The following is a 16,136-nucleotide window of genomic DNA, read 5'->3' as shown; positions in this document are numbered from 1 at the left end:
TCAAGTGGGCGATAAGAAGATTTGTGATTGAAGGATGCGTGATTTCTTATCATAAAAATTATTATTTTTTCCAGTTTTCACAATAAGTCACTTTACAGGGTATAACAAAATGGTAGGTCATAAATTAAACCACATTTTTTGAGGTCATGAATAACTCAGTTGGCTATAACATACCCCAATGCCAATGTGCACACAGAAAAAGTTACAGCTCTTGAAAAGTACAAAATGATCATTGATTTTTCCAATATTACTTGAACTGGCTTTCTTATTGTATGAGCATCATTTGCATGTAAAACCACGGAATCTGTTCAGCCGATAGGAATTTTGGGTGGGTATTAAACCCCTAAAACCCACCAAACTTTTCTAGGCGTTATAAGTAAATTAGTGTTGTGACGCCACTGGTTAATTACAGCAATTTTTGGAATCTTTTTGTCACTTTGCACTATTTCGAAAAGCCAGTTTTTATCGAGATGTGGGCTCTTTTCAGTTATCCTTCAGAAATTCTATAGTTGGCGGTTCAATACTTCTAGTGTTGATAAATAACAAATAGTTGCTTCAATAATTACATATTGTCATTCGTGACACCATTTGTATTTTTTACCTCTTAGCAATTTTTCGACAAGCCTGTTTTTATGCAGCAAAAATTATGAGTAAGTTATAATAACTGATATTCATGTTATTTGCAGGTGCAAAAATTATGCACAAATATGTGGTATTTCCTGAAATAAATACTCAAAATGACTTTCGTTTTCCGAAATATACATTCGGCACCGTTTTAAAAAGGAAAACCAAATTTTTTGGAAGATCATAGGCTTCTGACGAAATCGATTTATACTTTCAATGATTTGATGACACAGTTGTTGTTCGCTGATTATTTCAACAGAATACACGTCCTCATTTATAAAACCCCAGAAGCAAAAGTCAATAGGGTCAAGATCTGGACTTCTGGCTGGCCAGGAAATAGATGATTCTGGACCCTTCCAATCCAATGTCCAGGGTATCTTCATATCGAAAATATATTCCCTAACTTCATTACCGAATGCCCTGGAGATCCGTCTTGTAAATACCACATGTTTTGCCTTATTCCTAAATTTATCTCTTTCAAGTATTCTCGTAAATCATTTTGTAAGAACTGTAATTGATTTGCACCATTCTAATTATTTAGAAGAAATCTTGAATGAAGTATTATTCACTATGCCTGCCCAAACATTGACTTCAAAAGCCTTTTGGTGGTGATTTTTTTTGTGTGGGGGTTTTCTTCGGCCCATATGAGTGCGTTATGGTGATTCGTAATGCCATTTCTATTGAAGGTAGCTCCAACGGTAAATGAAATATGATTAATCAATTTATTATTTTGATTGTTTTCTATTAAGAATCATCTACAAAATTCTATTTTCTAAAGATAATCTCCTTCTAGTAGGTAATTCTTGAACGGCTGTTAAGCAGTAAGGATGAAGCTGCTGCTCAACAACGACGATCAATGGAAAGAAATGATCGACTGTTTGCTGGGATATTTTTCCGCATAACGCCTTGCAGCTGCTGCACTACTCCCTTGGCATTCACCTACGACTACTAGAATTTACAGATAATTATCTGAAACCTTGTATCAGCCTTACCAAACTTACCCAGAATTAAACGCATATCTGCCATTTCTGCAAACTTATAAACCATTGTACCAAACAGTTTAATTTTTCTCAACACTCTCAAAATGCGCAATAATCGAAAGCTTTAATTGACACTATGTATTTGTTGAAGCAACTGTTTGTTATTTATCCATAGGAACTGCAAGTGTTGAACAGCCAACTAATGCATTTTTAAAGGATAGTAAGTAAGAGCCTGGATCTCGATATGAACTATCTTTTCGAAAATGAGCTACGTACATGGTGAACAAATTTAAAAATGGTGTTTTGAACCTTTGGTGTCACAATATTAATTTGATTTCAACCCATTGAAGAGTTTGGTGGGTTTAGGGGTTCAAAACTCCCCCTAAAATGTTTATGGTCTCGAGAGACTTCATGGTTTCATATGAAAAATATGCTCTTACTATTAGGAAGCCATGGCTCCATTATCACTACAAAATATTAATGAAACATTGGGAAGAATCGAATTTCATGTTGTACTTCCCAAGGGATGTAACTTTTGCTGTGTGCACATTTGTATTAAGGTAAGTTATATCCAATCGAGTTATTTTCGACCCCAGAATATGTAGTTCAGATGATGACCTACCTTTTTGTTACACCCTGTATTTTTCCTTAAGGAAAATGTTATTGGTGTTGTTATTATGAATAAGCATCATTGAATTTTTGAATTTTATTGAAAGATAAAATATATAAGACCAGTTTCTCTTTGATATAATATTTTTTTTCAGGAGTATATTTATGTTACCGCAGTAGATTATGGAAGCGTAGTTGAATAAAGTTATCATAACAATTTTTATTTTTTTAGACATAGAGGCGAAGATAACCAGAAATTTAAATATCTCTCAACTAATTATTATGGAAAATATCATGTTGAAGTGATTGAACAAGGTTCACGAAAAACCTGTTATATTTTTCATTTGCTTGAATTTAGAAATTTTTTATTAGTAGATGGGTGAATATAACATTCGATAATAATATTTCTCTCTTAGAAATAGTATAGATTGATAACTCAAAAGTTACTTGTACTCACATTTGAATCAGGAGACCCATTGGACCGAAACAAAACCATCGTTTCTTTCTGTTCACTATAAATATCATCCATTATGTGTAATGAAGTTTCATAATCACTATTTCACTTAACATTTGAAAAAATACCTACAAGATAGCTGGTTTAAATAACCATATCTAAATATCTCAGCGGTGTAAATATTGCTTCAAAATATTTGAAACAAAGTAAATAGAATCCGAGCCATTTTTTGTTTGTTCACTGAAGCCACAGCAGCTCTTTACTAGGGAAATATTGGCTGTAATAATCAGGAACTTTGTAATTCGACACTAGTTTCCCCTACTTCGTTTGTAATAGTCAAGAGGATCAAATTCAATAGGATCTGAGTGGAAATCTATCTATATTCCTTACGCATGAATAATTCACGTGTTAATGTCATTGCATAATCGGCATTCAGTAAAATGTGGAGGTTATGAAAAACATCTCATTAGTTATTGAATCGAAGCTACACATGAATTTAATTTCTGAAAATAATAGAAGAGATCAGTTTTTAGAAGTTTCTCACAATTTTTTGTATGATGATTGAGAAATGAGAGCCAAAGCTTTTTCCATGAAAATATTTGTTTTTGTTGAACCTAGAAAAAACTTACCCGATTCTGTTTCAACTACCTAAAATCTGTAATAATAAAAAACTCACATCTATATTACATTGCGTACTTATATTGATGGTATGATAAATGATTTCATAAAAACTCATAACTCATACATGTAACTCATGTATAATACAAAAAAAACTCTGAACAATCTCGCATCGATATAGATGTTCCGCAAAGTTCCGTGTTAGGACCGATATTGTTTCCGTTCTATACCAATGATTTAGATTGAATTGCAGAGAGTGCTACTTTCATAAATTCGCTGATGATTCATCGGAAATTATCAGTGAAAAAACTGATGGAAAACGTCGAGTCAACAAAGTTTTTGGAAGTCATTATTGATGAATATTTCAGCTGGACAAACCATTGTAATTTAATGGTCAAGAAACTTAAGAACTAAATTGTCCCAGTCTCAGATGATACAAGTCCATCACCCTCAAGCCGAATCACGTCTAAGATATGGTATAGTCGAAGTAAACGATATTGTGCACACTTAAAGTTGGCGGCACTCTCAAAGGCCAAAACCACCAATACATGAAAATGAATCGGCTGCGAACTAGTCCACGTGGACTGCAGAATTTGCGGTTTGTATTGGATAATTTTTTACTAACCGAGTCATAAAATTGACTTTGAAGTCATGTTATGGTGACGAATAGAAATTAAGGAATGCGGGTATGGTTATCGCCGTCGGGTCATTAATGTTCAGTTCAGAAACTGATCGCGATTTGATATTGGTGTAGCTATAACTACTTGAAATTTTTGTTATCTGTTAAAAATGTGGCGTCTTTGGACAAGTACTAATAGCCACTATCATAAGAAAATGGAAGCATAATTTTCGAGGAATGGTTTGAAAACACATTGATCCCAAATTTGGATGCGAATAGTGAAATAGTTTTTGACACCGCTTCCTATCATTCGCGACAGCTCATCAAAGTACGAAATAAAATGAAATACAGTTTCTCAATGGATAACAATTTGTATTTTGAAGAATACTACTTGAAGTTTTACATACAAAAACATTTGAAAAAGTGTATGCTCTTGAGAGTATTGCTGGAAAGTATGGACCCACCATACTGAGACTTCCCCCCTATTTTTGTGTTTTCAATCCCAACTAGTTGATTTGGGGAAAATTGAAACAAAGCATCAGGCGTAAAAATAATTTTCCAAAATTTGTTAAGAAGGTAATAGAGAAAAAAAATTGTTTGGCTTTTTACTACTCCATCTTGATAGAGAAAAATTTGGGAATATTCCAAAGAAAGGAAGAAAGTAATCAAGATGGAGTAGTAGAAAGCCAAAAACTTTCTTTCCCAAACATTAGTCACTCCTAAAAATATAACCCTTTCAAATTAAGCTAATAGATCTAATTCAAGAAGAGGTATCCAATATTACTGAAGAAGACTGGCAGAAAAGGATTAAAAAAGTAATTTCAGTTGAAAAATACTATATGGAGATTGGACACCAATATTGATGGTGAAAATCAATTCCTTATTTATTTAAATGACGTTAGTGAAACAGATGATATGTGAGAGGAATTATCAGAAGCTTTTGAAGAAAGTTAGTGAAGTGTTTTTGAAGCGATCGATTGTATGTACCTATATGTGGGTAAGAAGTACTCAGAAGTATTTTCAATTATCACCGTTATTTGAATCCCTACTTTTTCACTCACCGATATAAACGAAATATTTATTGTATATATTTTTAATATATATATCACTCTAAATTTGTTATAGTTTGTTTGATTGTTCTGTGTTTTTATTCCTAATTCCTAATAAGGTTTCATTATTACTGTTTCGAACTGTAGTCTGTACATCCTGGAAATGAATTATTTAAATCATTATAATAAATAATGTATTTGCAGAACGATTTTTTTTGTTGATAAAATGCAGTTCAAAACTTCATAATTCATAGTATTCCTTTTCAAGTTAATCCTTTTGAAATTCATCTGAATGCTGTATAATTAACAAAATATTTGAACCCATGTCCACATCAACGAGTAAAATCTAGGTAAATCATAATTTATTATTGTGATATCCAGTCCATACATTATTTACTCCATAGAAGGGTTGATTTGTAGAACTTTTTTTGTTAAAACACTTGTTTTTTAACATTTTTTATTGTCTCCCCCTGTTTGAATCAATAACTTCCACACAGACAGTGTAGTTTTTCTTCATAATAAGTTTCTTCAAATCCATGTTTCGGATCTTTCCAAAGTTTTGTGTGTCTTTTCCCATTTTCCATGATGGTCAAACGGGAAAAACTTCCCCAAAAAGATGAAATACTTTCGAATGAGGCTCATTCAATAATATTTGTAAAATATCTTATACCACGTTCGTACGAGAAAGGTATCATTTATAATGCTTTAGATTTATAATCTGAACATCTGCCTTTGTGATCTTGTTATGGTAGAAAATGTCTACGAAAACCCAACAAATATTTATTATATTCGCATTTCTGACTTAGATGTAATTGTTGCATCTAAAATGATAATTATTCAACAATAATCAGGTACATAATTATAATTTTACGCTACAAAAATGAATATTCCAAATAGAAATTCGAAACTTTCGCCCCACTCAATTATTCTACACAGTAAAATAAGTCATTAAACTATTTTGATATATATATATATATATATATATATATATATATATATATATATATATATATATATATATATATCAAAAGATGGAACCGTAACATATGACGTAGAATAAATCTAAAACAAAAACTTTTCCCAATCACCAGAACTGCAATACTCTTTTCGACGTGCGTTAGCGAATGAGTTCACATGTTGTAATCAACAACTTCGGTTTCAGACGCCTCTGACCAACAAACTAAACAAGGTAAACAGCTGAAACTGTTTAGCATGTTTGGTTTGTTGGTGAGAGGCATGAAAGTTGAAAGTGTTTTGCGTGTTCGGCGATTTTCTGCTATAAAAAAAGTGGATGAGAAAATTTGCATCAAATTTTGTGTAACAAATGGAAATATGTGTTCAAAAACACTTGAAATGTTGACAGTGGGTTACGATGATTGTACTCTGAGTCAGAAACTTGTTCACAAGTGGTATAAGTTCAGTTCGATCATCTGTCAAGATTTCGCTTATTTTTCTACGATTATCGTGGCGTGGTGCATCAGAAATTCTTACCACATGGTTGTTGAATCAATGAGTACCAATCAAAACTACTTCGAGGATTGGAAAAAACGCTGGTGTATTATATCTCAGGTGGAACACTTTGTAGAAAACAAAACAGAATTTGTTGAATAAATGAATAGTTTTTAAAAAATATATAAATTAACCTTATTTTTTGGGAGAATTCACTGCACTGTAAGTGATGTTACTAGGTACAATACTAGGAAGAGCTGGAATCCGCCAAGTTCCAATGATTACATTCAGTTCCAAAAATTGCAATTTCACAAAAACTACCAACTCGAGTCCAACAGAATTTTCAAATTTCTTCATAGCCAGAGAATTCCTGATTTTGATTCATATGTTATGTAAGAGTGGAAACTATATAAATGGTGGTTCTATTGCTGACAACCCAATTTCATTTTATCATATTTCAGTATCTCTATGCACCTGTAATTCAGTACCATTACATTACCATTAGGTTAGGTTAGGTCCAAAGTGAATGGATCTATTCGACCCTCCACCGCAACCCGCAGGGGTTCATGGTGGCTCACACCTATTCACTCGACCAAATAAATTCAGCTTCTTAACGAATCCGATTAGTTTGTATGGTGAGTGGTCTTTCAGGTCAGATGGAAAGAGTACATCTCTGCCGAGATTCAAAAACCTGATTCGATCCCCAGCGGGGCAGACACAAAGTATATGCTCTGCTGTTTCATCTTTAATGACGTAGTCGGATAGTCAAGGTGCAAGATTCCCACCTTGATACTCTCGACAACCTTTCCATATGAGGGTTTTTGCACGTCAGCTACACCTGACAATGCCTTAGATTCAACCGTGCAGGACTTTTTCACCTCTGGATTTGGTGAATCACCACTTGAGTGCAAACGTTTGCTAACCTGCTCATGAGGGGGGGTTTGATCCTCCACCTAAGACAGATTCTTCGTACGCCGCTCAACAAGGCAAGGCGGTTTTATAAGGTACCCCGCTCTTGAGGAGACAACTCAGTCGTTTCTTGGCTGCACCACAAAACCTTCATTTTTATGTTCAGTTATTGGATCAGGAGTTGGAGATTTGAGAAGCTCTCGCTCCTGAACTAAATTTACAGGGAGTTCAGCTGGAGTCGTAAACTCAACATCCATCTCCTTGGTAGATTTGCTCCTGAACTAAATTAACAGGGAGGTCAGTTGGAGTCGTACATTACCATTCCAGTACCATCAAACCCAATTTGAAATAATCATCCATATCTAACGGTTGAAGATCATACCACGACTGATTTCAGATATGTTTTTTATTACAAAAGAAAATGAAAAAATGTTATCCATAATTATTACTTTTACATAGAAATTCAAAACGCTATTGAATGTATTTTTTCAGTAAAATAAATATTGTCACTATTCACATTTCAATCTCAGGAACTTTATAGAAAATTAACTCATTTATCAAAGCACCTCTGTCATAGAGTCAACCAAGCAATCACTACCATTTCCATTAGATTTTAAAATACTACTTGCGAAATTGTCTCACGTTTGTAAAAGCCCACTTTCGACATCACCTGCAGAATGAGAAATCCCTTTCTGTATTTCTCTGCAGCTTCCGCTCCAAACAGTCAACTAAATGAAAACGCATCCTAAAAACAAAGCACCAACCACCATGTTGATGGTCTTCGTAAGGAAAGTTAAGTATATTTTCTTTTGCTCAGTATAGTTTTTTTATGATACATGATGGAATTGGCCGATAGCTTAGTTGATGAAACCCATAACGTGTTCAATTAACATTTAATTGGGTTTTTTTCACTGATCAGTTCACAAATTTGGAACACGCTTGAGAAAGCTATTGTATAGTGAAACACGTATTAAAGTTTTGAAAAATGTTCAGTGAAAAACTGAAAAGTGTTACATGAATAGTTTTATGAATTTTCTGCTTGATTCGGCCGTTACTTGATGAAGATCCATAGTAATTTCATAAAATACACCTTACGATTTGATCTCCACAAACTTTATTCGAGAAATGTATCACGACATGTTTCGCTAAACAGTAGCTTCTTCAACAGTGATTTTAATACTACAAGTTTCTTCTTAGGCTAACATTTATATACCACAGGTAGGTAACTACAATTGAAACTACCTCTATCAAATTACCTAAACCTCTACAACTTTTATATACCTGAGGTACCCCTTCAAATATGATTACCAGAAGCATATTACCTCACTCCTACTTCAGGTAACATAAGTGAAGAGGTACCTCAGGTAAGTAACAGTTGGAGCGGTTTAGGTAATCTGATGGAGGTAGTCTCAATTGAAGTTAATTGTAGTATATAAATATTAGCGTAAGTATGAACTGGGGTAATATGCTTCAGGTAATCATAATTGAAGAGGTACCTCAGGTATATAAAAGTTGTATAGGTTTAGGTAATTTGATGTAGGTCTCAATTGTAGTTACCTGTGGTATATAAATATACTGGTATATTTATATACTGGTATATAATAAGATACTGTGTTATCGAAACAGGACGTGATATATTTCTCAAATAAAGTTTGTGGAGATCAAATCGTAAGGTGTAGATTATGAAATTAGTTTTATGAAGATGGCTGTTTGAATATTTTCAAAGACATTTTAAGTTTGCATTTTCTCATTATAAATAGTCAATGTTTCTTGGGAAAGTTAAAATAAAGTTTCGAGTTGAAACAATGCATTGGTGATTCAACGTTGCACCACTGATGAGTTCTTGGCAGGTCGAAACGTCGCTGTGTGGTTTTGGATAACAAATGCTCTATTTTGGACTTTACCTCGTTTGAAACCCATATTTTAACAAAACATGGTAAAGATGTTGCACTCATCTTTTTTTGGTTACTGTTTCTAATGTCTGCGAACATGATGAAAAAATATATTGCTAGAATTTGAGGCAAAATAAAACACCCAGTGTATACGTTACCGCATTTAATTATTATCTGTTCAGTTCATACAAATACAAATATTCGTATGAGTTGCAATGAAGAGAAAACATTGGCAGTGTACGAATCACAGGTCACTGAATAATATATTTCGTCCATTACTTGTATGTTTTGCTCAATAGACCGAAATATGCGATTAGACGAAATCCTACAATAAGGGCCAGAAGTGATATTATATCCATTGGTAGAGCTTCCTGAAAAAACAATAAAAATTGAATTAAAGGAAATGAAAAAAGCCCATAGCCTTTACTCACTTCATGAAAATTATAAATTTGTAAAACCATATGTCCATCCCGCGGACAGGTAGAATTCCCATTTGGACAATCTATTTCAGTTATATTCTCCCATTGGTTGATCATTAGTGCCTCATTGCCGTATTTGAACCAAGAAAGGTATGAAACCCATTTGAAATAAATAGGAATCGATCTAAAATCAATAAATAATAATCAATATTCATTATTTCAATCCCAGTACCTACACAAAGCTGGTGTGGATTTTGAATATTCGGTACATAGAAAAAAAAATTGAAAGGCAAAAATCTTCAGAGGGAAACAGCAACGGTATTATTTTTCAGGAAGAGAAAGCTTTGTGGCCTTCTATTCTCCATTATTAAACAAAAATGTGAACCTAAAAGAAAAAAAAACCGTTCCGAAATAACTACTTTCATTGAATTACACGAAAAATATTGTATTCACTTGTACTATAAACATTCGGTATAGAATTGACACTTATGATATGCAGAGATACGCTACACAATGTGATATATGACAGAGTATTGATATATAATATTACTCAACATCAATGGTGTTCTTCGGAGTTTTGGGATAAGACACTCTTCTTATCACCTCATCAGCATCGTTTTGGATAACATAACAAAGCTCTTTTCTCCAAAAAACTAATCAGTCTTGAAAATATTACATTTTCAGTTTCAATAATCTTATATGATTCACTATCTTCGAGAGAGAAGGTATATTAATATGTATATAAGGAAGTAATTTCTTGTAAACTGAAAAGTAACACTAGTGGAATCGAAGTGATATGTAATGTCTACTTCAAAAAATAATTTGGAATATGCTTGTTCTAGATGATAATTAAGAAGTGAAAGGAGTGCAAATTATTTTATGATAAAACTAGGAGAAATAGACCATAAATATGAAATGAAAAATTATAAATTTTAGAAATCATTCGATATAGGGATCAAACAATGAGTGAAATGTAAATAATATATGAATTATTGGAATAAAAAAGATTAAAAAAAAATTGAAACCAAACTTCAGAATGTTAGTACTTGTAATCGTTTTCGGATGCTAAGAAGCCTATTCCTGATACTTTGAGACTGTTTATAGGTCACATGGGCACGCTCTCTTTGGGTTTTGTGGATCAATGTAACGTAGATTGCCTTTCTTCTTGATGAGAAGGTTATATGACTTGCAGATCTCTACATTAGCCTAACGTCTGACTGAATATGCCCTTGTTCAATATTCATGCTGCTTTCTTGAACTTTGTATTGTTTTCTTCTGTGAATGATTTTTTTCCAGAAACAAGTACTAATATTGTACTTTAATCTGTATTCTTATCTTTTGTCATAGCCCTGTCATAAAAGGAAAGGATAGTACTGGCCGTGACGGATTCTCTTTCTTACCGGGCTCTTGTTTTCTGGCCAAAACCCTTTTCACTACCTTTCGGAGTAACCATTTCGTTCAAGGTGCTTCTTGATGTTGCCCAGTTCCTTGTCGAGTCTCTTCTTCATTTTACAAAGACTGAATACAAGATTAGTTAGGTTGGGTTAGGTTAGAGTCCTAAAAAACCATAGAACGTTTTATTTTTTATAGGTTAGAGTCCTAACGATTTCTCTTCTTGTTGATAGGTGATTCCAGGTGATTCATAATTTGGAAATTGTTTCTTAGTCGACTTCTGAGTATCTATGATAGTTTATTCATCTTTTCTTCTTTCATATATCAAATCTTACACTGTTTTAGACAATGGAAGTTTGGACCTCCAACATTCATCAAAAAATATTCATAGTGATGATATTGGTAAACCTGAGGCCTACTCGAATTTACTTCAAGTGAGTACTTACTCCACATTAAGGAAGAATCCACCGAAAAGTAAAGATGGAATGATCAATGGCGGTCCCAGAGAAAGTGCCATTGAATTGGAATTCGATACACATGAAATCATATATCCTGAAAGAGATGATGACAATATAACTCTTTTTCAATCTATGTAAAGATACTAACCAAAACTAGTAGCTACATTAGCAACCAAAATAACAATACCACAAGCAACGAAAAATCGAGGTATTTCTGAGTTGAGACCAATCATGAAATAACAAACTGATGTAAATAATGTTGGTAGTACTATAAAAAATGGTGCTTCAGCTATTATTTTACTCAGAAAATAAACGTCTGTGCGATACATTCCATTTCGATGTTCTCTGAGGAAGAGTGGAATCTCCGAACAAAAAACCTGTGAAAAACAAATAATTATTGTTTTTTTGTCACATAAAGAGCATTTACGAATGAGGGGATCAATTAAATTGAGGACACAATATCTACTTTCTTCCAAAATTAGTATTGATTATGTTTTCATATTGTGACTTACATTTTCCTATTATTTTAATTATTCAATATGATACACCTAAAGGTGACAATATGAAAAAGTAAAAAAATATTGGAATAAATCCGTTACGTCTATGATTTACGGGTATGGTTTTTCAATAAACATGATTTTTTTAAATTACTTTGGGGTATATTTGCTACAGGATCATGTCAATGTTCAAAAAAATCAAAGAGAACTCGAACGATATTCAAAAACATATTGAATAGTAAATTTTGTATTTCATTCTCAATTCATATATTTTGGAAAAAAACAATTTTTGGATTCCCACTTCATCAATAAAAGAAAAGTGGGAATATCCAGAAGAAATTGAAAAAATGCATCAGAGAACAATTCATTATGTATATGTCACGTCATTCAAATAATAACTGAAAGGAAAAATCCCTGTAAAACTTTTGCTTTCAGGGAAAAAGTTTTGTGGCTTTCCACTACTTTTGAAGAAAAATAAACCGTCAACTTCAAATTTTTCCCAAAAAGATGTGTAGATTACGCACAGAAGTTTCTTCTTCTACAAACTGAAAGGAAAAAACCTCACGAAACAACTACTTTCACATGAACATTGAATTTCACGAAAGAAAACGTTATTTCGAAACAGCTACTCTGATATGAACATTGAATTATACAAAAATCAGTGTTTCCTAATGAGATTGTACTCTAAACAGTCGTTATTGAATTGGAACATATTGTAACGAATCAAATGCCGCCCCTGACCGATATGCCGGTCGACTCAGCAAACAAACACATGACATCATCGCGAAAGAACCGAACCGACTACATATTTCTAGAAATGACCGTTACCGATATAAGCACGACTTCCTGACCCAAGAGGCGATCTGAAATTTGGGACACCGCGGGACAGCGCGCCGCCAGAACAAGACATTGCGGGGAAAGATTATGTCAGCAGGCTTCGGCAGAGAATGGACGATATCCATGAACGAGTCTGGCTGCATAACTCTAAGCGACGCCGTGGTTTATCACCGAAGTTGCGGAACTCGTGAGAAGGTCCGTACAAAATCATGAAGATGATAAATGACCACGTCTACAGAATCCATAAGCCACCTAAAGGAAAACCTAGATTGGCTCCTTATGCTGGAGATGACGACCAAGTTCGCGCCCTCAGACCACCAGAGGATGAAATGACGTTCCAGAACTCAAGAAAAGCCACGAGACCTTTTCAAGTTTCCAGTTGATGACGCACCAGCTCACTGCGTGTCAGAGGATCTACAAATGTCCTGAGGTATCGCTGTGGTATTCAACAAGAAATTCGGTCAGCTCCAAATATTGCGAGAACAGTATCCAGAAGTCGAAGGAGTGCTACAGTTGAAGAAGGGCCAGATAAATATTTTCTACTCGGTGACCAAAAAGCATTCTCGAGACGAATCGTCCTATAAAGATTCCCGGAGGAGTCTTACCAGACTGAGGGACACGATGCTCGACCAGAATCTTGTGGACTTCACAATCCCGAAATCAGCCCCTGGGCTCGACAGGCTGGATTGGAGAATTGTGAGAAGCATGTTGGAAACGATATTTAGATCCAGCGTCATCAAGATTTTATTGTGCGGTAACCATCTTACACGACCGAGCATGAAGACTGTGTAGTGTTACTTCCATCGAACTTCACAGTGCAGATATGGAGAGTCATGCAGGTATCGACACATGCCAAAGATGACATTTCGGAGCGAAACGTCTTCGAAAAGGGGGCAATGTAACGAATCTGAAGCCGCTCTTGACCGATATACTGACCGACTCAGCGAACAAACACATGACATCAGCGCGAAAGAATGCTGTCGGGAATCGCCGGTAAAACTGTAGAACCGAACCGACAACAGATTTCTAGAAAGGATCATTATCGATATGAGCACGGTTTCCCCACCCAAGAGGGCAGTTCAGAAAGTGAATCGAGCGGCTAAACTAGAAATTCAAATAGTGGAAATGAATTAGGCGTTAGTTTGTGATTAGTGAAATATTGTTGGAGATAAATTTGTTTAAGACAGTTAATTCATTAAATTGTTACAATAAATTCCTGTATCTTTGTTCATATTCTAGAAAGTATTTGTTGTGGATGAACTTTTTCCATTTTTATCTAAAATGGATTTATGTGCATTATCTTCACATTTTACTAACACTTTTCATTGATTAATTCAATTCCTTCTTCCTTAACTGGGAAGATTCCCAATTTTTTATATTGATAAAAACATAAAAAACACATATTTTTCCAAAATACCAATTTTTCCTGAAAAATGTTCACTTTTCAATAATCTAAATTTTCATTCAAAAAATTTGACTAGTTCGGAATCCAAAATATTTCTTCTTTATATTCGATTCAGCAAATGCCTTCCGAAAAAAATTATTTTCCTGAGGTATACATACTAGAAAATAATAAAATTCTTTTATCCCATGAAGATCTCTTCCTACACACTATTTTTTTTACCCAAATGAATATGATTTGTTCAGTTGAAATAAAATTTAAAAAAAACATGTAATAATAAAGTCAATAGTGAATTTATTACTGTCAGGGATCAAGAATCAGATTCGTTTGCGAATGAAATTACCAGACTGATTAGGGAAGGGAAACTCTTGTTGAAATACGAATGCCACAATTTTTTTTGACTTCGATTACTCACGTGGATAACAGCAAAAACATTCTGAAAAGTCATATTCGTCAGAAATATGAATAACACTCCATTGATGTTCATGACGCCGTCTTGATTTATCTCCTGACCATAGTAAATGGCACCTATTATGAGGGCGATCATCTACAAAAGAAATGTTTGAAATTGTTCTGATTCTCAATTCAAAAACTCAACCGTTGTTTGTAATATTCGAACTTTCACCAATAACGGGTCTTTCATAGTACTCAGCCACGATCGCCACAACACGGCTCTGAATTGTGTCCACCATGATGCTCTGTACGGGTTGATAGTATCACCACTCAGCCATATTTCGAAATCGTTCCTTTCCGTATCACTTGCCTGAAAATAAAAATTTATAGGTAGATGGATAGACTTTATTGAAGCTCACAAATTAAGGTCAAGAATACATTTACTAAAAGAACTGGTGGCTCGTATTAGTGCTTATTATTTCGAAGCATGAATATCAGTTACTTCGTGAGATAGTTACCACTGTAGCGCATTCAACTGTCAGTTTAACACCAGGTTCAGATCTTTGAAATTTACTGCAAATCATTGAGACTGCTTGCCTGCAAGATTCTTCTCTGCCGGGCACGATGGCCAGTAACTGTATGAAGTAGTCTGCCGGATTATAGTTTCTTGGACATGGAGCTTCCAGCCTGAAAATTTCAACATTTCAAGAATATTTCTTTTATGACCGTAATAATAATAATATTTATTTTCAAAAATAGAAAAATACAGAAAGAAAAAAGGCTATCCAAATTTGAAAATAGACATGAAACATCACTGAAGCTTGGTTGTCGATGGGTGTTAACTTGGTTTCATTTTTACGGATATACATTGAAACTCGTTGACAAAATATTTGTCTTAAATCAGCTGCAAAAATACCTTATGAGAAAATCGAAAAAGGGGAAGTAAGACTTCCAAATTCTATGTATATGTCCAACACCGACCCGAATGAAGTTATAGAAATCATGAAAGATAAAAAATCACCTGGTCTAGACGATATCTCGAATGAAATACTAAAAACATCATCTGAGTTTATTTCTAAACCACTTTCACATATATTCAATATGGCTATAGAAGCAAGGCGTGTTTCCAAAACATCTGAAAGAGGCCAAGATTATTCCAGTCTACAAAACAGAGAAGAAAACAAATGTTTCAAATTATCGGCCCTTGTCAATCTTATCCTCAATTTCGAAAATATTTGAGAAGATAATTAAAAAACGATTGATTTCATATCTAAATAGAAAAAACATTTTGTCAAAATATCAGTACGGATTTCAAGAACATCGATCAACCGAGGACGCTATAGCAGATGTAACATCCACAATATATATATATATATATATAAGGCTATAAATGAAAAAAAAGTTTGCCTAGGTGTACTATTTGATTTGGCAAAGGCATTTGACACCGTGAGCCATGCACTTTTGCTCAGCAAGCTGGAAATTCTGGGTATAAGGGGTAATGTTAACAAACTTTTCCCGTAGTTTCCTTGAAGATC

General features: G+C 34.0%; 1 protein-coding gene across 1 annotated transcript in view; it reads right to left on the bottom strand.

The window, feature by feature from the left end:
* LOC111512866 (ATP-binding cassette transporter scarlet) overlaps positions 1–16,136 on the bottom strand; it is a 68,169-nt gene that overhangs the window by 27,877 nt on the left and 24,156 nt on the right. Inside the window, exons 6-12 of the mRNA XM_074173339.1 lie at positions 15,120–15,288; positions 14,807–14,971; positions 14,624–14,755; positions 11,621–11,849; positions 11,461–11,566; positions 9,635–9,806; positions 9,482–9,574 (exon numbers count right to left, since the gene is read on the bottom strand). Coding sequence (XP_074029440.1) covers positions 9,482–9,574; positions 9,635–9,806; positions 11,461–11,566; positions 11,621–11,849; positions 14,624–14,755; positions 14,807–14,971; positions 15,120–15,288 — 1,066 coding nt within the window. The remainder of the gene's footprint in view (positions 1–9,481; positions 9,575–9,634; positions 9,807–11,460; positions 11,567–11,620; positions 11,850–14,623; positions 14,756–14,806; positions 14,972–15,119; positions 15,289–16,136) is intronic.

This window comes from Leptinotarsa decemlineata, unplaced genomic scaffold (genome assembly GCF_025532065.1).
Source record: "Leptinotarsa decemlineata unplaced genomic scaffold, Ldec_3_MD MMD2_tig00000218_RagTag_RagTag, whole genome shotgun sequence".
In the NCBI taxonomy this organism is placed as follows: domain Eukaryota; kingdom Metazoa; phylum Arthropoda; class Insecta; order Coleoptera; family Chrysomelidae; genus Leptinotarsa; species Leptinotarsa decemlineata.
This window is presented reverse-complemented; position numbering and strand designations above follow the sequence as displayed.